We start from the raw sequence: 26,336 nt of genomic DNA, 5'->3' as shown, positions 1-26,336 counted from the left end.
AAAAACAAAAACAACCACCCCCAAAACATTTTCTGAATCTTTTTTTGTGTGTTGTTACAGACATACTTGCTGACAAGCATTTTAAAATAAATTACCAAAATAATTATTGTGCTATTTTGACAGATAAAATATGCAGAATTTTTAAATATTGTACACAGAAATTTTATTTTTTTGGTGCAGAATTCCCCAAGAAGTAAATGGTGCCCATATACATTCCAGATAGATACTAGCACTGAGATTGAGGATTATTCCCATCTATCTATGGCAGGGATCAGCAACTTTTGACATGCGTGGGCCGAGGGATGTGCTGGATGCTGCTTCCCACAGCCCCCATTGGCCTGGAACAGCAAACTGTGGCCAGTGGGAGCTGCGATCGGTCGAATCTGCGTATGCTGCAGGTAAACAAACCGTCCCAGACCCCGTGCCAAAGGTTGCTGATCCCTGATCTATGGTATTCTCAAGGTCTCTGTCCCCTGGTTATTCCAGTAGCTTCTGTTATATTTTCATGCTGTTTACTTGCTTCAGGACTTTTAATGATTTAATAAATCTACCAAAACATCAGAAAGTCCATGATGTTGTTTAAGGCAACAAAACTTCAACTCCAGGTACTTGTATTTCATTGGACACTTGATTGGGAAAGACTGATTGGGCAGCGGTCTTATTGCTTTGTTTGCTATAAACTGGCAGCAATTGCAGAGGATGGAATATCCTGCTCCTGCCCATAAATAGCCACTGCTCATAGTTTATTGCTCCTGAACACATTCAGGATCTGGTCCATACAGAATCCAGGCTGACGAGGGAGGTGCTCGAGCCGGCCTCGCTCAGCAACAGTGCCCACGTGACAACCCCCCCATCTCTTCAGTGAACTCGCCTAGTGCCCAACGCCCGTAGTTCTCTAGAGCCCTCCCCATCCTGGGCCTAGGGGTTGTGACCAGCACAGGACTACAAGTTCCAGCATGCCGTGCGGGGGCGAGGCCGTACCATATGCGGGGAGGAGGTCTGTGTTTTCTCCGGGTAAAAGCATCGAGGTGCCGGGAAGCCGGTAAGTACGTGGAGCTGCTGCGTGGAGGGTGGTGCCTGGAGGGGGGGGGAGGTCCCCCTGTCACCCGGAGAGGGGCGGGGCTGCGCCTCGTGGAATTTAGAGCGTTGTGTAACTAATCGGGAGCCGGCCGGTTCGGAGGTGCCGGGCTGGGGCTAACACAGTCGCCGGGCGGCGCGGGTCCGGCCCTGACTCCAGCCCCCGCTTCTCAGTCCCCCGGCCCAGCCTCTGCCGCCATCTCCCCAGTGCCCCGGCCCAGCCGCCTGCCCCCGCCCCCGGACAGCCTCTATCCCAGCCTCGTTCTCCCGGTCATCTCCGCTTCTGCCCGCCACTCACCGGCGCCCCGCGTGCCCCTCTCGGCACGGCCAACTTCCCTGAGCAGCGCCCCAGTGCCGCCGCCTTCTCTCCGCCCCCAGCCGCCCCACACTAGGAAAGGTCCCCACGTCTACCAACCCCTGCTCTCCCCGTGCCCCCCGCTCAGTGTTCGCCTCCGCCCTGGCGCTCCTTTGGAAACAGACGCCCTCGGTGTAGGGTCGGTCTCAGAGCCTCTGTCTCGTGTGTTTCCCTGGGACGCCCAGCGTGTTACTCGCTGGAAAAAATCTCGTCTTCGGCCGTTCTGCTAAAAGCCAGACGAGAAGCGCAGGTGGCACAGAGACCCTGACCCCTGCAGCAGACTGGTAGTCACGGCGCTTACCATTGAAATTCCTGCCGGGTTGCCTGAGTTCTCCTTCCCTGGTAGTGTGGGGCGCTGGAGACGTTTACAATTCTCTGGACTCTTTCTTTTCACTGCTATGAGGGTAACTGCTGGAGCTGTGATTGTGGCTGGAAGATCTAGGGTTCCTCATAAAGTGCCAGCCTCTGGCTTTCATTTCCGTATGTTGCTTATCTAAAAGCTTCGCCCTCCCACAGAATTTAATTGAGTTGAGATTAAAAATCAATGGCTGGATTTTCAGAAGTGTTCAGCACCTCAAGACCCAATGGCTTCATAGGCAGCTGCAGGTGCTCAGGACCTCTTGAAAGTCCAGTCACAAATAAACAACTTAAACCATATATAAGTTTAACATTTAGTCCTTTCGCTCATATTATTGCAAACACTGAAATGGTGTGAATAAGTGGTAGGTCCCCAGTCTGCATCTTGTTGAGGTACATAGTGACTTTTTGTCATCTGGTGGTTGTTCACTGGCCCATATGAAAAGTTATACAGGTGTCACAGGATGATGAGTGTCTGTCTAATTCTGAGGGGTTTCCACAAAACAAAACTCACCAGCATCATTGGCTTTTTTGTTGCCTATCTCAGATGAGAGACCAATAATTGCAGTGGTCAGAGACTTAATTCCCCCTTCATGTGCAGAAGTGATGTCTCTCCAGGGCAAGGCTCAGACACTTCGGTGAATAAACATGCCTTTGCTGCCTGTGCAGTATCTGTGTGTTGACTAATTGGAGACTGTCTGTCTCCAAGTCAATCCAGCAACTTTCACTAGTATGAAATTCAATGAAAAGAAAAGGAACACAAAACAAAATGTGAAGATGCTAAATATTTTATTATTGTTATTATTTATTTATTATTGCAAGCAGGCTCATAGTTATTCCACACATACAATGCAGGATCTATAGTACACAAGTCAAATGATTGAATATGGGAGCTCGAGTCAGTCTGGTTGTAAGTGACATACATAGTACTTAAGCTGCATCATGGACTAAGTCAAGTGAAAGTCAAAGAAGTCAGTTCATGTCTACAGAGGAAGAGCAGCAGGTGATTCATTAGCAAAGTTCTTAATAATAAAAGGCAGTTACGTTGAGAGGCATATTTCACAGCTGACGGTGTCTTTAAGATACCCCTAGGGATTTTGGAATAGCTCATTTAAATGGTAAAGACTCACTGACACCTTATGGAAAACCTTGATATACAATTGATTCTGCCAATTCTATTTCTATATCTTATTTTGGAGTTATTTTAGTCCCCCCCCTTTTTATTACTAAGAGATATTAGCATGAAAACAGGATCTTTGTTGTTTAAGAGCTCAGCTGCTCCTGCTGTTTATTTCCCACCTAAAGTTGCCATCCTCTGCTTGTGACGTTCCAATTAGTGGGTATGGAAATAGCAGTGATGTCACAAACTGCAGAATATGGCTTCAGGTGGGAATAAGATGTGGGAACAGATGGACCTACATCCTGTCTTCAGACAAATGTTCTTAATAATAAAGAAGAGAAGAAAACAAACAAAAAAGACAGAAGTGTTTTTTCTTTGTTAAAGGGAGACACTACCAAGTAATTTAGGCCTCAAATTTACCCCAAAATAAGACTAGAAATGTTATTAATTAAAACTATTTCATAAAATATTTTGGAAGTTGTGGAGAGCATGGGGCATTTCTGTAATATTTCTATGAAAAGTGCATGTGTCTCAGTTTACCTGTTTGATATTATTCTGCTTGACTGCAATAAGTTACATCAAAGGAGATTGTTAGGGAGAAGCAAACAGGTGATGAAACTATGACAGAGATAAGATGCTTCTAGAGAGAATACCAAGGGTCCTTAAGGGAACCCTGGGGGAATCATTAATTGAGAAATGCCTACCTGCTTGGCTCCAACCAGGCTTGCAAGTTTATTTTGACCTGGCCTGAACCTATGATCAAAGGGACACTAAACTCTTAAAGACACCTGTGTAGAGAGGAAGGGGGGATAGGCTTTGACAAGGAGATGCTGAGAGAATGTGAGGGCCTGTCTTCAAGGGTATATAGGCTGGGTGGCAGTTATCTAAAACTTGCAAAGAAGGAATAAAGCAGGGGTCGGCAACCTCTGGCACGCGTCTCACCAGGGTAAGCACCCTGGCGGGCCGGGCCAGTTTGTTTACCTGCTGCATCCACAGGTTTGGCTGATTGCGGCTCCCACTGGCCGCAGTTTGCTGTTCCAGGCCAATGGGGGCTGCGGGAAGGACGGCCAGCACATCCCTCAGCCCGTGCTGCTTCCCGCAGCCCCCATTGGCCTGGAACGGCGAACCGCAGCCAGTGGGAACCGCGATTGGCCGAACCTGCGAACGTGGCAGGTAAACAAACTGGCCCGGCCTGCCAGGGTGCTTACCCTGGCGAGCTGCATGCCAGAGGTTGCCGACCCCTGGAATAAAGGTTAAGTAAGATTCATGCCGTGTAGGCCTTTATTGTTTTGACACATTTCTGTTGACCGATAATGCTTTATATTGAAAAGGATGAACCGTTCCCTGCTATTTACAAAGACCCCAATATACAAAGGGATTTAGGAACCTAAACCCCAGATTTAGGTATTTAAATCTCAGTTTAGGCTCCACTGCAATTCACAAAACTCCTGCGAAATGCTGTAGGTCTAATTGTAAATGGGGAACCATCAATGAGTGGGTGGTCCTGCAGAGATCTGTTCTTGGCCTTGTATTATTTAACATTTTTACCTGGAAGAAAGCATGAAATCATCATTGATAAAGTTTGCAGATGACGCAAAAATCGAGGGAGTGGTAAATAATGAAGAGGACAGGTGGTTGTCTTCTTTTGTATGGCTTGGGTAGGTAGCAACGACTACAAATGTATATCTAGATTTGATAGCCAGCACATTGTCCTGGTGAATGTCCTTCAGGCTTCCAGCGAAAGGACGAAGGGGACACTTAGATATGATGTGCTCCATTGTTTGTGCCTGGTGACCACAATTGCATACAGGTGTTTGGTGAGGACAAGTCACTAATACAGAGTGATTTGGATCACTTGGTATGCTGAATGCAAACAAACAATATGCATTTTAATATAGCTGTGTGTGTGTGTGTCTGTGCGCGCACACACACATATCTAGGAACAAAGAATGTAGGCCATACTTACAGGATGGGGGACTCCATCCTGAGAAACAGGTGACTCTGAAAAAGATTTGGATGTGGGGGTGGATAATCAGCTGAACATGAGGTCCCAGTGCTATGCTGTGGCCAAAAGGGCTGATGCAATCCTTGCATGCATAAACAGGGGAAGCTTGAGTAGGAGTGCAGAGTTGTTTTACCTCTCTATGTGAGGCATGGCTGCTGCTGGAATACTGTGTCCAGTTCTGGTGTCCACAACTGAAGAAGAATGTTGATAAATTGGTGATGGTTCAGAGATGAACCACCAGAATGATTAAAGGATTAGAAAACCTGCTTTACAGGGATAGACTCAAAGAGGTCAATCTATTTAGCTTAACAAAGAGAAGGTTAAGGGGATGACTTGATTACAGGCTATAAGTACCTACATGAGGAACAAGTATTTAGTAATGGGCTCTTCAATCTAGCAGAGAAAGGAATAACTGGATCCATTGGCTGAAAGCTGAATCTAGACAAATTCAGACCAGAAATAAGATGTACATTTTTGACAGTGAGGGTAATTAACCATTGGAGCAATTTACCAAAGATCATGCTGGATTCTCCATCACTGGCAATTTTTAAATCAAGATTGGATGCTTTCTAAAATGCTCTGAGAACAGGGCCGCCCAGAGAATTCCGGGGGCCCGGGGTCTTCGGCGGCGGGGGGCCCCCGCTCAGGGGTGGCTCTAGACCCGAGCGCGCCGAAGACCTGGGGGGCGACATTTGGCTCCGGTTGAGCTCCCGCAGGCATGCCTGCGGCAGGTCGACCGGAGCCCGGGACGAGTGACTGCGGCGGGTGCCGTGGTCCCGCGGCTCCACTTGACCTGCCGCAGTCATGCCTGCGGGAGGTCCAGCCGAGCCGCGGGACGAGCGCCCCCGCCGCAGTCATGCCTCCGGCAGGTCCACTCGTCCCGGGCTCCCGTGGACCTGCCGCAGTCATGCCTGCGGGAGCTCAACCGGAACCGCAGGGGCCCCAGAAAACATTCGTGGGGGCCCCTGCGGGACGCGGGGCCTGGGGCAAATTGCCCCTCTTGCCCCCCCCTCTGGGCGGCCCTGTCTGAGAATTATTTGGGGGAAGTTCTATGGCCTGTGTTGCCTTGTAGTGATTGACTCAAGGAGCTCAGTCTGTTTAGTGGAACAAAGAGAAGGTTAAGGGGATACCTTGATTACAGTCTGTAAGTTCCTGCATGGGGAAGAAATATTTAATAATGAGCCGAGAAAGGTGTCACATGATCCAATGGCTGGAAGTTGAAACTAGGAAAATTCAGTTTGGAGATAGGGCATAAATCTTGAACAGTGAGAGTAATTAACCAATGGAACAATTTACCAAGCACTCAGCTGGGATTTGATTACCCCTCCTCTGTATCTCTCTTTCTTCCCCTGCCACCTCCTCTGGCTGTTCTGTGTGGAGCAAGGAAGGTGCCTAACTCATCCCTCAAGAAACTATTTAGGTGCCTAAGCCACCTGTCTCCAGGTTCATGGATCACAGAGATAGGTGCCTAACTGTGTGAGAGGGAGAGGGACAGGGCTTAGCACACACCTCCGTTGTCAGCATCTCCCATTGGCTATTTCAGATGGCTCCCTGCCTAGCATGCTTGCTTTTATGAATTTAATTCTAAGGGCGGTCTATTCGCGTAGCTGAAGTAGAAGTATCTTAGTTAGACGTACCTGGCTGTCCTCACGGCAGCGAGTTGACTGCCGCGGCTCCTCCGTTGACGCTGCTTACTCCTCCTGCCTAGGTGGAGAACGGGCATCGATCCCCGATAGATTGATTACTACCTGCTGATCTGACGGGTAGTATAGATGTACCCTAAGGCATCTAACTCTTCCCATTCATTATATAGGAAGCCTACGTGCCTTTGTGGATTGCAGGGTTGTTCTGTGACTTTTTTCTAGGTACTTGAAAGTTAGGCTCTGTGATGTTCAACATTGCGACTCCTAGATTGCTTTGTGGATCCAGGCCAAAGTTTCCAAGTTCCTGATTCCTGCAGGAACTGAGCCAAACTGACTCTTCTGAAGGAGCCCCTCTGTGAAACAGGGATGCTGAAGTCTGGGATCCAGTCTAAGAGTGATAGAGTCATAGGACTCCCCTTTGAGTGAAGTAGAGCCCCAAGACCTGCCGTTAGGAAGAGCGCACTCACAAACGATTGTAACTAGGTGCAAGGGTCTGTGATCTGTGACAGAAGAAATGTGGGTAATTTTTTTCATTTAATTGCTGGGTATCTAAACCAGCAGCCTTAGGCTTTCTTAACTGGAGTGAAATTGATTAGAAATGGAAAATGAAACTGACCCTTCTAATTCCATTGCCAAAGATAAATGAAATATAAAAAGAACTGCATCAATGGAACGAGGGGAAAAAAGTAAAGTGGATTTGTAAACACTTTCCAGGGTTGAATAATCAAAAGTGCCATTTAATGAAGCAGGGAAGGAGGATGTTAGAGGGAAGAGAGAATGTTAAAGAGTTTCTGACACATCATGAAATCCTTTGGGGAGGGGGGAAATCTAGTTAGAGCCTAGCACTAAAACAGAACTGCCTAACCCTGATATGCCTCAATCAATAATAATAGCGCTTATACAATACATGTTCGAAGCACTTTACAAACATAAGTAGTTAATTCAGCCCTTTAAAGTAGGGAAACAGGTATATTATTGTTTTCCCCATTTTATAGGGAAATCGAGAGTGAGAAGTTAAGAGGTTTGCCCAAGATCATACGTTGAGCTAAAGGCAAAACCAGGACGAGGACTCTGGTATCATGACTACCAGCCTCATATTCTAACTATTGGACCATACTGCCTCAGGCAGGATCATAAATGATTATTCATTTTTTGCCTCTTCCCCCATGATAATGAGAAGGCAGGTACCTTCCTGGCTTGTCGCTTTGACCAGGTCATCCCCTTCTTTGCCTCTTTCCACTGGCTCCCCTTTCCACGGCATCAAGTACAAACTACTTGTTTTGACTTTTAAGGCACTTCATGGCATGTCTCTATCCTACCATCTACTGAGACATTGACCCCCACCCCTCCACTCAATCAATAATGACAGCCTTGCCTGTCCATTTGGAACATTTTCCCACAGGTACTTTTGTGCTTCCTACCATGGGAGGAGCTCCCTGTAAAAATCTGTAACTATGCTCCTTTAAATCCCCCTTTAAAACCTACTAAAACCTACAAAACTCATGATGATGGTTAGGCAACTGGTGTGCTGTGACTACTGCTTATTACACTAATCATAACTGACTCACTGTTACCTTGTGCGCCTGCTGTTTGTTTTTATGCTCCCGTTGTCTCTTGTTTTATACTTAGATTGTAAACCCTTTAGGGCTAGGGACGATCTTTTCGTTATGTGTATGTACAGTGTCTAGCACAGTGGAGCCCTGATCTTTGATTTGTGGCCTCTAGGCACTAGACAACTATTGTAGTATACTGACGAGCTTGGAACGGAGCTCCTTGTGCACCTGCCTACTGATCACTGTGAAACTAAGGTACAGAGAAGCATTAGTGTTGAGTCAGTGGCAGAGCGGGGATTAAAACTTGGAAGACTTGTTTCCCACGGCCCCTGCTCTAAGCATTAGACCACACTCTCCTCTTATAGCAAGAGGTAGAAACCATGAGGCCTGTTCTAATAGAGCCCTCTGCTCTAACAGACCTTTACATGCTCACTTGACAGCTGATCAATCTGAAAAATGAGTTCTGGAAGGAAGCACTTGGATGACTTTGAATTTACGGCCAAGGCTGGCCTGAATTGATCCTCATGTACTCCCTTCTTCCACTCAAGTGGTGATGGTTCCTGTTTTGTATCTCTGCAGTGGTCGCCAGCATGGCCAGAAGGGCCTTGAAACTTGTCTCTCTGGCAGCAGCCAGCTCTGGTTTCTACCTGTACAGCAGCAAGTACCTGGATCCCAATGATTTTGGAGCTGTTCGGGTGGGCAGAGCCATTGCCACAGTAAGTTTCACCCTGGCAGGTTGCGTGAGGGCAGGGTGAGAGATTTACTGGCTGGGTTAGAAGGATCCTCAAGAGGGAACTGGAGCTCACAAGAGCTCAGTCCTGGTGCTGAGTTTACTATATTGATATGTTTCAAGTGCACAGTTGGCTCTGAGCTTCAGGAATTTGGGTTTTTCTATGTTTTGTTATTTGTGTGGGGAAAAAAGGTTAAACACGTAGAAGGGCTGGAGGGTAATTTACAGTGAAGAGGAAGAGAGATAGAGAGAGACTGTGACAATGAGTGAAAGTTTGCTTATTGAGGAATCTATCTGGAGAGCCCTGTGGGGGCTACACCCACTTTGCTATGTCTCTTTACCCCACTTCCCCTTCATTCACTTCTCATCCAGAACTCAGTCCTGGGCATCATCCCACTGCTTTTTCCAGTCATTTTGCTTTGAAGCTGCTTACTGCATCCTTGATGGTGGCTTCTCTTTCTCATAGACTCATAGACTTTAAGGTCAGAAGGGACCATTATCTGACCTCCTGAACAATGCAGGCCACAGAATCTCACCCACCCACTCCTGTAACAAACTCCTGACCTATGTCTGAGCTATTGAAGTCCTCAGCTTGTGGTTTAAAGACTTCAAGGTGCAGAGAATCCTCCAGCAAGTGACCTGTGCCCCATGCTGCAGAGGAAGGCGAAAAACCCGCAGGGCCTCTGCCAATCTACAGTAACAGCTCATTGAAAGGACCATGTTGCTGAATGAATACTGTGTTGGGGCCCTGCCGGTAAACTTTGTCTTGGGGTCCTTAGTGGGAGGAATTTGGGGAGGGGAAGGTGTCTGAATGTGTTTTTGGGGGATTATTGTCAGGGAAAGGGTAAAGTGGGAGACGTGAGGCAGGAGATGCACGTGGGGGCAGCGCACACACTGTTTCTAAAATAAATGGCGAAGAGCCCCACTAGTCCCGGATGAGTGTTATCTTCATTTCACCACAGCTGTTGATCACAGCATCCAAAAACATGAGCATGGCAGCTGACAGCTAGACAGGTTGTAACCCTCTCCATGAGAGCCTTCTCCGGAGAATGCATTGGCAGCCAGAAACAAGGTAGATCAGAAACTGTGTAGGAGATCAGTCTGCCCTGCACCTCTGTTGTGCCATACATTTGTCGCTTCAGGCCAGGAGCTCCATCACTTACAAGCCCCTGGTGCTAAGCAGCTGTCAGCCTGCATCTTTTGCACTTTTTAAATGCTTCATTAGTGAGAATTACAAGGAGCGCCTCCTGAGTGCAGGACTGCAAGAAGCAGGTTCTGTAGCTGATCTCAGAATCCATTACCCTTTACACACACAGGCTGGAAAGGTGTGTAGGCCAGAGCAGAAAGTAATGTGAGGAATGTCTGGGACCTGAGAGGGTGTTTGTTTTGAAAGTGTATGGCAGAAACATCAACTGCCACCACCTTATTAAAAATAATGCAAAGTATAGTACTTGGCACTTTATTATTTCAGTGTCCCAGACTAAGGAGTCAGTAGAGGGGGCTTTGGAACAAACTGATCCATTAAACAGTAATAAGTCACCAGGGCCAGATGGTATTCACCAAGAGTTCTGAAGGAACTCAGATATGAAATTGCAGAACTACTAAAGGTGGTATGTAACCTAGCACTTAAATCAGGTTCTGTAAGGTGAGTGGAGGATAGCTAATGTGATGCTGATTTTTTTTAAAAAGGCTCCAGAGGTGACCTGGCAATTACAGGCCGGTAAGCCTAACTTCAGTACCAGGCAAATTTGTTGAAATTCTGTTCTTTACTATAGTTAGCAGACATATAGATAAACATGATTTGTTAGGGAAGAGTCAACATGGCTTTTATAAAGGGAAACAATATATGGACAAGGGTGATCCTGTGGATACAGTGTACTTGGAGTTTAGAAAGCCTTTGACAAGGTCCGTCACCAGAGTCTCTTAAGCAAAGTAAGCAGTCATGAGACAAGAGGGAAGGTCCTCTCATGGATCAGTAACTGGTTAAAAGATAGGCAACAAAGGGTAGAAATAAATGGTCAGTTTTCAGAATGTAGAGAGGTAAATGTTGTGTCCCCCAGGGATATGTACTAGCATCAGTGCTGTTCAACTTATTCATAAATGACCTGGAAAAAAGGGAGGTTGCAAAATTTGCAGATGATGCAAAATTACCCATGATAGTTAAGTGCAAAGCAGACTGTGAAGAGTTGGGATCTCACGAAATTGGATGACTGGGCAGATGAAATTCAGTGTTGATAAATGCAGAGTAATGTGCATTGGAAAACATAATCCCAGCTACACATATAAATGATGGGGTCTAAATTAGCTGTTACTATTCAAGAAAGTGATCTTGGAGTCATTCTCTGAAAACATCTGCTCAGTGTGCAGCGGCAGTCAAAAAAACTAACAGGATGTTAGGAACCATTAGGAAAAGGATAGATAACAAGACAGAAAATATCATAATGCCACTATATAAATCCATGGTATGTCCACACCTTGAATACTGCGTGCAGTTCTGGCCACCCCATCTCAAAAGAGGTATCTCAGAAATGGAAAAAGGTAAAGAGAAGGGCAACAAAATGATTAAGGGTACGGAACAGCTTCTTTGTAAAGGGAGATTTAAAAGACTGGGACTTTTCAGCTTGGAAAAGAGACGGCTAAGGAGGGATGTGACAGAGCTCTAAAAAATCATGAATAGTGTGGAGAAAGTGAATAAGAAAGTGAATGTTGTTACTCCTTCACATAACACAAGAACTAGGAGGCACTCAATGAAATCAATAGGCAGCAGATTTAAAACAAACAAAAGGAAGTTCTTCTTTACACAACACACAGTCAACTCATGGAACTTGTTGCCAGGGGATGTTGTGAAGGTCAAAAGTATAGCTGGGTTAAAAAAAGAATTAGATAAGTTAATGAAGGGTAGGTCTATCAATGGCTATTAGCTAAGATGCTCTGGCATGCAACCCCATGTGCTGAGTGTCTCTAGCCTCTGATTGCTGGAAGCTGGGAGTGGATCACTGATTGCCTGTTTTGTTCATTCCCTTCAAATCACCTGTCATTGGCCACTGTGGGAAGACAGGATACTGGGTTAGATGGGCTATTGGTCTGACCCAATATGGCTGTTCTTATGTTCACTGTACAAACACCACTGACCAGCCGTACACCCCAGGGGAAACTGAGGTATAGAGAGGTGAAGTGATTTGCCCGTGGCCACAGAGGGTGTCAGTGGCAGAGCTGTTAGAACTCAGCAGTCCATTGGTCTCAGCCTCAATCCGCTACTAGACCATGTTGCTGCCACATATTACAGGGTTTTATAGCAGCAGCCGCAAACAATATCCCACAGAAAAATCTGCTGGTGGTCTCTAGCCCCTGTAAGTACTGGAGTACTTTTTTTTTTTTTTTAAAGAAAATATGGAGAATACTTTTTTAAATGGTTTATTTCTTCTAACATACATAAGGCCACGTATGTCAGGTTGCTCCAGTGTGAGCTTCTCCCATGCTGCCGCACTAATGACCTCTGCCTTCCCAGCCCTAGCAATCTGCTCTTTATCAGGGTCAGGAGGTGTTAACTCCTTCGTTTTCAAGTGTTTCTCCCCAAACATGAGGGATGGTGACTTCTTTAAAATGAGGGCTTAGATTCTATTGCAAACATGTGCCTCTGGGAGCTGGGGACCTCGACGTGGACCTATAATGCCTGTCCCTTAATCCAGCCTGGGCAGACCCCTACTTAGCAGGTCAGTAGGCTCCCATAATTGTTTGTGATTTGAGAGTGGGGAGAAGGACTTCAGTCATGGTAGTCAAAATGTTCAAAAGTTATATTCAGAGAAGTACCCAAAAGTCTGGATGCTTAACTCAACCTCTTGGGGCAAAGCCAGGCTGCAGCTAGGGGCACTGTCTCCAGGGCGTGTGCAGGCCAAATTCAGCAGCAACAGCTGTAAACATGAAACAAAGATGTGGAGAGGGAAGACAACAAATCTGACCTGCCACTATATTCTCAAACCTCTGGCGAGTTTGAGTTTTGCTAGAAGGTTTGCATCAGTTCTTAATTTATCCATGTGTATTCATCTGTCCTTGTTAAACTTCCTTGCTTATGTGGCTTGGAGGAAAACTCTTGCCTGAGCTCAGGTTTGGGGAATTGAGTTTTGCTCATGCTTGGTCAGTCTTTGAGGGCCTAGCAGAGAGAAAACACAGAGAGGCAAGGATGCTCAGTGGGGACTCCCCCAGGAAATGGGGAGATCAGGTGATAACTTGAGGGGAGTGGGAAGCCAGCAGCTGGATGACTCAAAGTGGAAGCTCCATCCTCTGAGAATGTTAAAACTAGACTCGACAAAAGGCTGGGAAATGCACTATGGGCACCAGTGCTGCATTGCCATCAAGAGGGACTAGATGATCTCATAGGTCTTCTTATATCTATTAAGATCAGTTCCTCTGGAGCATGGAGTGCAAAGAACTAGTCTTTGATGAAAGTGAGGTGCTCTTTGGGCCTGGAGAGCAACAAGTCAAAGAAAACCTCTGCATTGTGGATAGCATTAGAAATCTGACAGAGCTGCTTTGTTTGCCCTCTGCCTCTTCCAGGGTCTAACACTAGCTCTTCCTTTTCAGAAAGCATCAAGTTAACATCCTATGTCTTAGCTGAAGTGCATCTCAGACACTTTTGGGGATTTAGCAAAGTCAGAGTTGCCTATCAGAATCATCGTAATACTAATTTGTTGTTCAAGATTACGATGTAATTAGTAACTGCTTAATTAAATTTCCTCTTCCTCTGTAATGCAGGGCAATCTGTTAGCTGGTTCTTTTCAAGTTGGAAGTGATAATTACAATCATGGACAAGAGATAACATACGAACCAACCCAAACCTTCACCCAAAGCTGACCCAAAGGTCCCCCTGTTCCAAAGCTATTTTTTGATGTTGGTAAATGCTTTGGACAGAGGCTTGTCTGAATCTTCCACAGTTTGCCCATTGCTCATTTCTAGTGACTCTCTTTCTAACGCAGAAATGCCATCGTCTCCTTTGTCTCCAGAGAGTTGGGCTTGTGGACATGTTAGCTGTACTTTGTGTAAAGGGGCCCATCAAGTTTTACTCTGGTGCTGGGCATTCAGCCCACCACAGAATCAAATGCCCTGTATGTTTTGAGATGTTTGGGAATTTGATTCCAGATCTATTTTTTGCAAATGGCTCCTGTCATTACAAAGGGACTGAACCCCGAGGTGGTGGTGGGGATTGAAATCCAGATGGGAATTCTTATCACAAATGCTACAATTAGACTCATAGACTTTAAGACCAGAAGGGAACGTGGTGATCATCTAGTCTGATCTGCACATCACAGGCCACAGAACCTCACGCACCCACTCCTGTAATAGACACACAACCTCTGGCTGAGTTATTGAAGTCCTCAAATCATGATTAAAAGTCGTCCAGTTACAGATAATCTGCTATTAACTGGTTCATAACAGCAAGTGACCCATGCTCAATGCTGTTAAAACTTTGTGAAATTGCTCTGAATATTTCCATCTCCGTTCCTGACTGTGGAGAGAGAGAGAAACTTTAGGCCTAGGATAAAATTTTCAAAAGCACCTAAGTCCCATTTCCAAACATGATCTAGGATCTTCAGAGCCTACCTCCCCATTGGTTTTAATGAAACTTACACTCCTCAGTGCCTAAGACTCTCTTGGACTTAGGCCCATCAGTCACTTAGGCACTTGAAAAGGGTTACCTTGTCTACATTACCTTGTCTGCAACTTTTAACCTAGTTTATAACCAGTTGCCTGGTCAACTCCAAACATGGTTTGTGTCCACCCACTCACATTGTTAACAGGGTTAATAACTAGAGTAGCTAAGAGTGTTTCACCCTTACCAGTAACTTGGCTACATGGTTGTCTTCCTTAACCAGGTCATAATATTGTTCTTTTGCATGTACACCGCTACCTCGATATAACGCCACCCGATATAACATGAATTTGGATATAAGGCAGGAAAGCAGTGCTCCGGGGTGGGGCTGGGCTGCGCACTCTGGTGGATCAAAGCAAGTTCAATATAACATGGTTTCACCTATAACGCGGTAAGATTTTTTGGCTCCCAAGGACAGCGTTATGTCGAGGTAGAGGTGTAGTTGGATCCCCATATTATATCTTTGTAACCAGGTTGTCTGGTTCTCTCTGCACTGAACATGCCAGAAAGCATTGCCTCTTACGCTGCTCTGCATGCATATCTTTTGGTCACTCTCTCCCCAGCTGAGGCCAGGAGGAAGGGCTAGCTGCCCAGGTTTTCCTAGCACTCACTGATATGAATACAGATGGGCTGTGTAGTAGGTGTGAGTACAATGGTAGAAAAGCTGCTACATGGACACAAACTGAATTGTGTGATTTGTAACCAGTGAAGGTGTCTGTAATGCTGATCGGTTACCAAACCACAGGAGTAGTTGTGGTGCGTATGGGTGTTAGTCTGACATCTCCTATACCATCCCTCGAGTAATAGCTTAAACATCACAATTTGACGCCATGGCAGCTGTTCTGGCATTGCCAATCCTGGCTTTGCCTGCAGGGTTTGGGGAGGAGGGAAAGGGAAAGACTCCCGTTCACATGCAGGCCTCAGGCTGTTTCTAGTTAGTTTCACATCCTGCTCGTCCTATATGGGGGGCTTGTGGATAAGGCACGTGATTGGGTATCAAGGCTTCTTTCAGTTCTGTTCCCGGCTCTGCATTTGACTCTCTGTGTGACACTGGCCAAGTCACTTCCCTACTCTGTCCTTTTGATTTTCCCCATCTGGACAATGGACATTATCCTGACCTGTCTCCCGGGGGTGGGGGGGAGGTTTGGGATAATTAATTAATTAATACCTGTAAAGTGCTTTGATGGTCTGGAATATAAGGTGCTCTAGAAGTACAGAGTATTGCTTATTTTTAATAGCTCCATGTTACTGAGTTTCCTGCCCTGCAGGGAAGTTTTCCATAAGTATAAACCACTGATTTTCATTGACGTGAATGTTTTTATTTGTATTACTTTTTGTTCCTTGTGACCCTTTTATTTTAAACTAAACTTAAATGTAGGGCCTAAAGCTAAATAGAAAGAGTCCCTTTAATAAAAACTTTGTTGGCTTAATCAGAGGTTATTGCAGAGTCTTCATACTGTTTCTGGCTTGGTTTTCAGACAGCTGTTATCACCTATGACTACCTCACTTCTCTCCGGAGTGTCCCGTATGGATCACAGGAGTATGCCTACCTCAAATCACAGGTAACGTGACCACAGCACAGGGCTCTGTCCACCAGAGGCTTGGCAAGCAAAGAGAGCTCTACCAAAGGCAATGCATTCCACCAAGCTACTGCCTTAGACAGTCAGCCAGTGGGATGAAAGCAGGTTTGATTCCCACTACAGGCTCCTTGCTGCTTAGACTGAAGTGGAGTGCTACTGATGTAGTGCACTGCGCTGCTGGGGGAGTGGGAAGGCAGGTGGCCTTGTGTTGCTTAGTAACAGCAAGAGAGTCTTGTCTCTGTCCTGCTTGGCCAGTTAGTTGGTGGGGGCTGTACCACAAGGTTTGAGTGAATTGAAATGGGGCAGATATGGTGGACGAGTGGTGAATCCTCTGGGATCAGTCAGGGCTGCAGAGCATCCCTGAAGAAATTGAGAAGTAATTGGGCAATCTAAGGGACTCTTCGCTGCCAGGCTTTCTGTCATTGTGTTCTGATGTAACTAATTAATATGAATAAAAATAGCATCTGTAGTGACAGGAATGAAGATTATAAATTACAACATCTCTGCCAAGGCCTTTCAAACTTGCCCTGCAAATCTCTTGTTTTTCAGTTCTGGGCCCTTCCCACCTGCACTGCCAGGGCCCTTCAATCCTGACCCACAGATCCTTGTGTTTCAGTCCTGTCCCTGCCCTGCAGCCCCTCTGCTGTACTAGTCCTGGGGCCTCTTCAGAGTAGAGAATATGGATTGTGCTGATCTATGCCAAATTAGGCAGTAATTTTGCAATAGGACTACCAAGCCTGTTTAATTTTTCACCTAACACATCTAGGAGTTAGACTCCGGTGTCCTGAGGTGAAGAACTAGTGGATTGGGCCACTCATCCCCCCTACTGCCACCACCAGTGCACCACACAACCCTTCTTAGTATTTAGTAACATATATTTGGCTTTAACTAATACAAAGTGCTTAGAAGTGTCTTGCAGAGCAGCCTGCCTGGGGTTGCTCTCACCTTCCCCTTCAACTAAAGAAATAGCATTTGTTGTAGCTCTTCTAAACACAGGTGGGTGTCACTGATGCACTTGAAGAAACTGGTGGTAGATGCCAGACTGACAAACTTGAGAGTTAGGAGCTTTCTCTCTCTGTCTGCCTGTGTCTCTGCCATCTCCATAACTCCAGTAGCCCTGAGGACTATGGCTTTCACTCTTGGATGCTGGGTCCAATCCAGCACTGGTTGGTAGTGAGTGAAAATCGCGACCCTCTGACAGCTGTCCATCAGTCTACGTGAACAGAGGTGGTGGGTTCTCAGTTCAGTTCCTAGTGGACAGGCTTGCACAGCACACAATCTGCCATCATAATCAACTGACCCCTGAATTGGCAACTTTAGAGAAGTGGCCAAGGACTGAGTGGGAGACTGAACTCCCCTAGAGTTGATCAGGCCTGTGAGCAGTGTGGTGGGAGGAAGCTTGCTCTGCCGCTGCCTAAGTTGTAGCTGTTGGCTCAGAAACCTCCAGATTCCAGGCTTGTCAATCTGGCACCTTCCCCAGCATTAGAAGTGTTTTAAAAAGATTGTACCTTTGAAACCTGGGTCTGCAGAAGGGCTGAGTTGTAGCTGCTGTGAGAGAAGCTGAGGTGGTGGAGTTGCCGGTGCTGCAGACTGCTTGTAGTTTGACAGCTGTTTCCAGCAGCCCTTGCAAAACTCCGACCTTTCGCCGTGTGTCTCCATGGCCTCATTAACCTCTGTCATGCTGCTTCTGATGGTTTGCCGATTTGTGCTCTGGACATCAGAAAAGGGCCCCTGTTCATTGGAGCTGTGCTGTGCTCTCCCCACTTGGCAGCCAAGACTAGCTGAGTCAGCACTTCTGCCTGGGCAGAGCGAGTCAGTGTGATGCAAGAGGGCTTATCACCATGACCTGCATTTTCTTCAAGTCTTAGGCTTCTGAGAGGGGGAAAGCCAGGGATATGGAGGCTGTGAAGCAAATTCAGGCATAGCATGAGCAGGTGAAACTCCTTCAGTGAATGTAGTATCCTTGCTTGTCTTGCTATTGGGGGAGTATTATGAAGAGGAGCGTTTTAGCTGACAATAACTAGGAATGTGGCCTTCTAGCAACGCTCTTGGAAAGGCTGAGCTAGCAAAGTGTCAGATATGCAGAAGACAATGACCCTGCAGTGGGACTGGGGAATTGCATACAGAGCCCTTTGTTTTTAAGGCATTGGTCCCAGTCCAGCCCCAGGTGGGTAGAAACTGAAAGCCTTTACTACCTGACAGCTATTCAGTGGTCTCTGTGGACTGTGTTTGTTGGGTCTCTGTCTGGTGCCTCATGGATGAGTCATCAGAAAATCCACCATCAGACCTGGCACTAATTGGCCCCTTGTTGGCCATCAGCAGTGGCCAAGAGAGACTGCATTGCCCTCTCAGCCTGAGGGTGAGTCCCTCCAGGTCAGGGGCATGATGCGCTGGCAGGTGGCAGTATGTGTTTGAGGGATGCCAGTCCTGGGGGTTGCCCATGCTACACCTGTTCTGTGGATAAACAGAGGCCTTCAATCTTCAGGGCTCTCAATCTGGCACCAAGATCTCTTATCTTGTCAGCCTCCCCACACCCACCTTTTATTCCAGCAGTGATGCCAGCCTCGACCCCCTGTTTCTGTGCTGCTCCCATGACTATTTTTGTGTTTCATCATCCAGGCCTGGACTGATCCGAATGGCCATTACCACCTTCTGCCTCCCATCCCTCATCAAGGCCCACATCAGCTAACAAGCTACAAGAAACTAGCCAACTGACAATGGCCCAATAGAGAGTGACTTGGGGATAGCTGGCATTTATTTTAAAATATTGTGTATAAATTCTGACTGGCTGTTTCCTCCCATGTCTTCTGCCATTTGTATGCTGCTCACTCACTTAGCCTGTCAACTCCATGGGACAGGGACTGTGTCTGCTTGCGAGTGTAGACCGTATGCAGCACATTGTGGGTGCTACTGGAATAGAAAGAACATGATGCTCGCTCTGTAATAATAATTTCTATTAAGCAGCTAAACAGGAGACCCTGAATAACCCACTGTTTCAGTCGAGAGATAGGAAAGCTCAGTGGCAGCACCAGTTCCTGAGCCTGTTGGGGCCAAACAGGGACATAGTCATTAGGAAACAATTAAATACAAAGCAGATTAAGAAAGAAACTGGTTCCCTGGGGACTCATAGCCAGGTTCTCACTTAGCTCCAAGGAAATCTCTTCAATCTCACTCTCTTTTTCTGTCCCTCATGGGCCACTTTTGATGCTAATGTTCTCAGCCAGGCAGTTCTCAGCACCTCTTTATGATCAGCAAATTGGGGGAGTATTTACAACTTCCTATGAGACAACAGTATGAGCTGGGATGTAGCCATGTCTCTCTGAGATCTGTTAACCTCAGCTTGATGCTCTCCCTTCTCTTTGCCTCTCCCTTTCTCCAGCCAGGAGGTGTGGGGAGCTACTTCTCTGCTAGTACCCCATGCCCTTTCCCAGCAACCAAGTGAGATAAGAACCCTGTCCTTGCCACTCCTTCTGCTGATACTTATAGCTGTCAGTATCAGGAGTGAAACTGGCATGAGCCATGTAAGTTTCACACCTGCCAGAACAACCTTTCCAAACAATGTTGGTGGCTTGGCAAGCAGGGTAACCCTAATTTTCAGTCTGCAGGGAGGACTCTCATGGCACTCCTGGCACTTCCCTTCAGTTGCTGATGATTCCAGTAAGTGCTGATCCAGTGATGTTGTGATCATCTCTGGTCATATTTAGCTCTGGAGACACTGGATACTTAGTAGGATGTATATGTGTGTCCAGTGTCAGGAGCACCCCAGGAGATCAGTACTTTCACAGGTTTATGATATGGTCCTGATCATTCCTGCTAGTTTGCTTAACTTGTTGTTGGTGAGACACAAGCTAAAGTGGGCATTGCCGCCTGCTCATCCTCTCATGTGTAATTCAGATCACAGGGGAGGTGAGGGAAGTCAGCTCAGCCACCTTTGTCAGGTTGGAGATTTCTTGATGTCTTCCTTCCTTCTCTGGATTGTGACATTTCTTCAGGTTCCCTCTCCTTCTGGGAAAACACACCCTCTCTGTAATGTCTCTGTCTCTCTTTTACCTACCCTGGAACATTTTGAATGTGCTCATCACAATAGCATCTGGGTGCCATTGTTGACACTTCATAAATGGATGTTGTCTTTCTGCAGGTCCCACCTTCAGATCCGAAGGTGTCACAAAGCACAAAGTTTGTTTCAGGGCTGGCATCAAAGTGTGGTGGTAGTAGCAATTAGGTGTGTGCCATCTTGCCCATTGGTACAGAAATGCTGCATGCTCAATGTGACACCCTGGCATCTTCTTATTCACCACTGTCATGTAATTATGATATGTTTTGTACAAAGTGTGCCTTGGGGGGGTATCATTCTAAAAGTCTTGATCTGCTGGACATTAATATCTCATTGGCGTGTATGTACTATTATTGTATGTGAAGTTATAAAGTTTGGCTATGTATGTGTTACTGGAACCTGTTGTGAGGTTGAAAACACCCACAAGTAGCCTTTCAGGTACAACAGTAAAAAGGCCAAACAATGTTAATGGCTTACTGAGGAAATGCACACAAGCACAAGGATTACCCCAGAAACTGTGTACAATAGAAACCTCTCAGAGATAGCACTGCACAATGGGAACTGTTTGACCCAGGTCACAACAAAAGAGCTTTCCAGCAAGTGGGAAGAAGATATAAAAGGGGGAAATGACATCATGATGGTACCTCACTCTCCTTACAACTACACACCTGGAAACACCCGAGGAACAAAGACTGAACTGGGGGAAGTGCTGGTCCCAGGCTAAAGGGATTTGTAGCCTATGTATGAAAACCTGGGAAACCCCAGCTGCAAAGCAAAGGGAGCTTGTGTCTTAAGAATCTGCCAGCCTGCTTATCACTCAGAGTGAGAATTTGCTAATTCATATCTTACCTATCTCGTATGTTAAGATCAGTTTGCGTTTTTTGTTTATTTTCTAGGTAATCTGCTTTGATCTGTTTGCGATCACTTTAATAACTTAAAATCTATCTTTTTGTAGTTAATAAACTTATTTTATGTTTTAATCCAAGCCAGCGCACGTTTGACTAAGGTGTTTGGGGAAAATCTCAGCTTGGTTACCACAAGTGTGCATGTCCTCTTCACATTGAGTGGGAGGCAGACTGGGTATTAAACCCATATACTGGCCAGATTTGACCAGGGCAGGATGGTACTGCTCTGGGGTCCTATGTTGTGAGGCTAGTGGTTAGAGAGCCTGCATCTAACCGCAGTTGGGTGTGTCCCTACCTGTGTGAATGCTGGTGAAAGTGCAAGCTTGGAGGGCTTTGCAGCTTGTCACAGCAGCACAGTGTGAAAGGGAGCCCAGGCTGGTGGGTCAGAGGGCTCAGTGATACCCCAGTTCCAGGTGGCACCCCAGCGGGAACCCATCACAGTTGACAGGCTTGAATAGGACAAAAATCCCATGATGCATCAGTTTAGTGTAAAATGTGGATGCTGAGGACATGGATGTCATCATGTGTTAATAGGGAGGCAGTGGGAGATGAGGAGGGAAGGAATCTGCACTTAGGAAGTCTCTGGACATATTTAGAGTCTGTCCATGAATTAACTTTGTTGGCTTCAGAATTGCTTCGTCAGGGAAAAATTATTCGAGGAGGTTAATTACCTTTTGAGAGCAGAATTGGGATGATCTCCTCAGTCAAGCTGCTGGTTATTGGACCTGGGCAATTAGTTGGAAGCTTCCACCTTCTGCAGTCACTATATGAAATACAGAGCTCTTGCTCTTGGGAGGCTATTTCTGGAAGCTGTAGTGTTTTGTCTCTTGAATGAGGGGAGTATTTATAAAGAGGACATTGGCATTTGGTGTAGTGGCCAGATTTCTGGAGCCTCCTGTCTCTGGAAGGAAGAGGGAAGTGTGTGTAAAGATGGCTTAAGACTTGCAGATGGTTCAGGCTGGAGAAGGAGCCCATGTCTATGATAATTTCTCGAGATTCTGTATACAACAGTTTGAAGTTTAAGGACTGAAGCTTTGCCTGCACCTGCTAAGGGACGGTGCAAGGAGCTCTCCATGGTGCTGCTCCAGAACAGCGCTGTTAGGGAATACATGATGCACCATCCCCTTGCAGCTTCATGAGCATAAGGTCCTCCCACAGATATCCCCTGACGGTGTGTCTCCTCTATGAGCTGAAGGTACCCTCTCTATGGTGTGAGATGAGCTGAGTCTCTGTGGCCCATGTCAGCTGATGAGAAGGGAGTTGGTGTGGTCATGTGAGAACATTACAAAAAGAACCCTGTTTGTAGTGAACTGATCTGCGAACCTCAAATTAATTTCCCATGAGACCAAACTACCCTTAGATGGTGAACTGGCTTGTAACCAGTGACAGGGCAAAAAGCATCATGTCCCATCCCCAATATGCTAAGCCAGCCGGTTGCCATATTATGTGCTCCCCATTATGTCTCTTCTTCATCATCAGTGAGTGCTGTTGCATGGCCAGCTCTTATGTAGATCAGCCAGCTGGTGGTATGGAGACTCTGTGTGGGTGTGAGTGCTACAGTCTAGTGAACCACCTGCCAATGTGGGAAACATTAGAACTTTACACTGAAAATGTAACAGATGCTAAAATAAATCCTATAATAAGATACTCCTCCCCCGCTTTCAGTCCCATCAATGGACTTGCCCATTATGTGATTGTTACTTTGGTCTTGAACTCTGAAGCGCTAGAGATATCAAGCCAATCAGGGTGTGGGCTTAGCTGAACATTGTTATGCACTTTAAGGTGTTTTATTCAGAGAAAAGGTCTGTTCCATTGTCACTTCCTGGGAGGAGAGGAGGAAGGTGAGAGGCAGTAAATGGCACGTATCAGAGGGGTAGCCGTGTTAGTCTGGTTCTGTAAAAGCAGCAAAGAATCCTGTGGCACCTTATAGACTAACAGACGTTTTTGCAGCATGAGCTTTCGTGGGTGAATACCCACCACTTGCATCCGAAGAAGTGGGTATTCACCCACGAAAGCTCATGCTGCAAAAACGTCTGTTAGTCTATAAGGTGCCACAGGATTCTTTGCTGCCAGTAAATGGCACCTCATTTAGTCTGCGCTTGACTTCCTGGTCCTGCACCTTCATGACTGAAATAGTCACTGGACATCTATTCCAGCAGTAGGAACGTAGGAGCAGGTTGTGAACATGTCACTCACACACTGGATCATTCAGCCAGCTGAAACTGCCTGATTTGTTGATTATCTGCAGGCTCCTTTGTGATTTGTGTCTCTCTCTTTCCCTATACCAGGGGTCGGCAACCTTTCAGAAGGGGTGTGCCGAGTCTTCATTTATTCACTCTAATTTAAGGTTTCGCATGCCAGTAATGCATGTTAACGTGTTTAGAAGGTCTCTTTCTATAAGTCTATAATATATAACTAAACTATTGTTGTATGTAAAGTAAATAAGGTTTTTAAAATGTTTAAGAAGCTTCATTTAAAATTAAATTAAAATGCAGACCCCCCAGACCGGTGGCCAGGACCTGGGCAGTGTGAGTGCCACTGAAAATCAGCTCGCGTGCTGCCTTTGGCACACGTGCCATAGGTTGCCTACCCCTGCCCTATACCCTCATGGTAACAAAGGCTGTGTCTCACATGTGTTCTTGCTTCTTGCCTCCAGGTGGGGCTGTTCCTTCACAGTTGGATCACAGAATGTTGGTAGCTTTGTTTCCTTACAGCTTCTTAAAGGTAAATAATAGCCAGGGGAAATTTGAGGAACATCTAGCCAAATGTAGGAATGGAAGCACTAAGACATTCTTAAAGCACAAACTGCAGAAAGCCTGTAGGTGAGTCCATGAACCTTTTGTAACTCCGGCATGTAAAGGGAGCAATCAGTGAAGAAAGAGGTGTTTATTATTATTATTGTTTTTGTATTTTGATAGCACCTAGAGACCCCATCCGAGATAAGGATCCCATTGTACTAGGTGATGTACACACATTGAGAGATGGTTCCTGCCCTGAAAAAGACCACAGTTGAGATTTGTTTCTTTACCTTGGTTTTCACCCCATAGGAGGAGGGTGCAAATACATATTCTGATTTATTCAAGGAGTGACAGTCAAAGATAGAGGCAACAAAAACAAGACAGATGATGGAACTACCTGAGAAATTAAATTGCAGTCAGTGACTAAGGGCCTGTTCCACTGACATCTGTGGGCTTTGGATCAGGCCCCAGAAACAGATGGCATCTCTCTGAAGGAACTGAGGACCCAAATGGCTGAACTCCTGGAGCTTGTGTGGCTTATTTGAAAGCAGCTATTAAAATGAAAGACCCAGAGGGTAGCCAGTGGTATATCCATCAGTGGGTGTATTCGGCCTTTGCAGGTACCTGCTAGGGCCTCCACTGTCCTATGACACCCTTCTCCATGAAGCAGCAAGCTCTGAGGAAAAAAGCAGCAAACATGGGTCCTCCAAGCATACCTAGAGTGGACTTTTCAGAGCAGCCATTTTGGAAACCAGAGACCTGGTCCTCCAAGGGCTAGAGGCGTTAGCAACAGTCAATCATGATCCTGCTGGCTCAGGTAAAAAGATCTGCCTGGCTTTAGCAGGTCAGTTCCTGCCTGGGAGTCGAGGAGTGAAAATGGGTGATGCTCTCAGGCCAAAGAAGCCTGGCAGGTAGCCAGAGTTTATGGCTAGCTGAACTTACACTGAGATTGAAAAGGGAGACGGGCCTGAGGATGTTGGTCTGTGCAGGGGCTAGAGACAAAAGGGCCCATCAGGAAGAGGCCCAGTGAGTTAGCAGCAAAGGATTGAGGTGAGCAGCATGTGGCTGCTGTTTATAGGGTTCCTGGGTTGGAATCTGGAGTAGTGAGTGGGTCTTGGTTCCCCCACCACCACAGGAAAAGTGGCATAAACTGGAAAAGGGAGCAGGCCTTATTTGGGAGCCCAAACAAAGGGCTGAATTTAAAGGGCCCAGAGCTGATGCTGAAGACCCTACCAAGGGCAAAGGGACTGTTTGTTTATTGGACTCTTTAGAACCCTGGAAGGTTCTTTGACCTCTGTGACTTGGCTTGAGGGCCAAGCCACTGAAGACCCACCAAAGTCACCTGGCAACCTGCAGGAGCACTGGGGGGAGAAAAGGACTATGGTACTGCATGCTGTTGCTCAGAGGCACTCAGGAGGTGAGGGCCCATTTACACCATCTTAGAACTAGAAGCCAAAGTTGACTTGAGAATTGTAAACCCAAGAGTTTTATTTCAGGCTGGGAACAATAGCTAAGAGAATCATAAGATTGCTGGGGCAAATCAGTGCTGGTAAGGGTAAGTCATGCTTCTCACACCTGTTTTCTTTTTTTATCTTGAGTTCATAAAAATGTACCTGTCCTGAACTCAGTATATGCTCGAAAAGCTACCAATGTCAGCTTGCAATAATAACTTCCCACTAAAATCTACAGATTCCACTTCCAACACCCCTCCACCCAAAGAAAAGCTTGAGAAGACAGATAGGTCTTGGAACATGCCCTGATGGTCAGCAAAGTTGAGATTTGTCAGAGTGATAGGGGAAACAACTTACAGATTCAAGGGTCCTGAATTGAGAGCACCCACCTGCTCCTGTCATTGAAACCTAGAGACTGTTGCCTTGAATATTCCAGCTGACCTGAAGCACAAAGAGAAAGGTGGGTCTCTTAGCTGTGCAGGACCCAAACCTTAAAAGACTCCATTGGCTACATCCAGAACCTTGAGTTGCAAAGCAAAAGTCAGTCTCGTTGTCAGTTGAGGATGAAGGAAAGCCCTGCTCCTGAAGCAGCAGAGGATGCAAAAAAATTTCCTATGGTTGTGTGACTTATTAACAAGGGTGGGTGAGCCTTCTCAGACATCCCTTCTGCCTACCCACAGCATCTCCTCCAGCGGTGAGCATCTTTGAAAGAGTTAAAGGGGAATCAACGGCCCTAATTCTTTTAGATTTTCCAAAGGCTTTTGATAAATGTGCCACTGCTCAATATATTTATTAGCCATCTGGAAAAGGAGGCAAAGTGACAAAATGATTTACCTTAGTCAAGACTAGGGAGGCCTGTGAAGACTTAAAGACAATGAGGGAATTGATCAGCCTGATGCCAGATTAAAATCACTGTAGATAAGAGACAGGTTGTGCACATTGGAAAGGCCCAGTTAAGCTGTTTGTGCACAGATTGGGCTCCCAGGAAAAAGCACTGACTACCCAAATGCCACTAAGAAGGTGGGAGTGGTCAGAAAAACAGGGAGGAGATGTACATTATGCTGGATGTCAGAGGCTTTTGATAATGATTATCATCAAATGCACATAGTCTACTGGGGGCC

The 26,336-nt window shown here is 46.2% G+C and overlaps 1 protein-coding gene across 5 annotated transcripts in view; it reads left to right on the top strand.

Annotated features, from left to right (window-relative positions):
• The first annotated feature begins 770 nt into the window (after positions 1 to 770).
• ADCK1 (aarF domain containing kinase 1) overlaps positions 771 to 26,336 on the top strand; it is a 126,948-nt gene continuing 101,382 nt past the window's right edge. The window contains exons 1-3 of one of the 5 annotated variants that reach the window (XM_039538897.1): positions 771 to 1,042; positions 8,690 to 8,826; positions 15,966 to 16,049. In XM_039538897.1, coding sequence (XP_039394831.1) covers positions 985 to 1,042; positions 8,690 to 8,826; positions 15,966 to 16,049 — 279 coding nt within the window. In that variant the 5' untranslated portion in view covers positions 771 to 984. Of the gene's footprint in view, positions 1,043 to 8,689; positions 8,827 to 15,965; positions 16,050 to 25,139; positions 25,182 to 26,336 lie in introns of those variants that run through there. The other 4 variants (XM_039538896.1, XM_039538899.1, XM_039538901.1 and 1 more) reach the window with 4 other exon arrangements.

The sequence above is a fragment of the Mauremys reevesii genome, linkage group 4 (assembly GCF_016161935.1).
Source record: "Mauremys reevesii isolate NIE-2019 linkage group 4, ASM1616193v1, whole genome shotgun sequence".
Lineage (NCBI taxonomy): Eukaryota > Metazoa > Chordata > Testudines > Geoemydidae > Mauremys > Mauremys reevesii.
The sequence above is the reverse complement of the archived record's forward strand: the minus strand, read 5'-3'. Positions and strand labels throughout refer to the sequence as shown.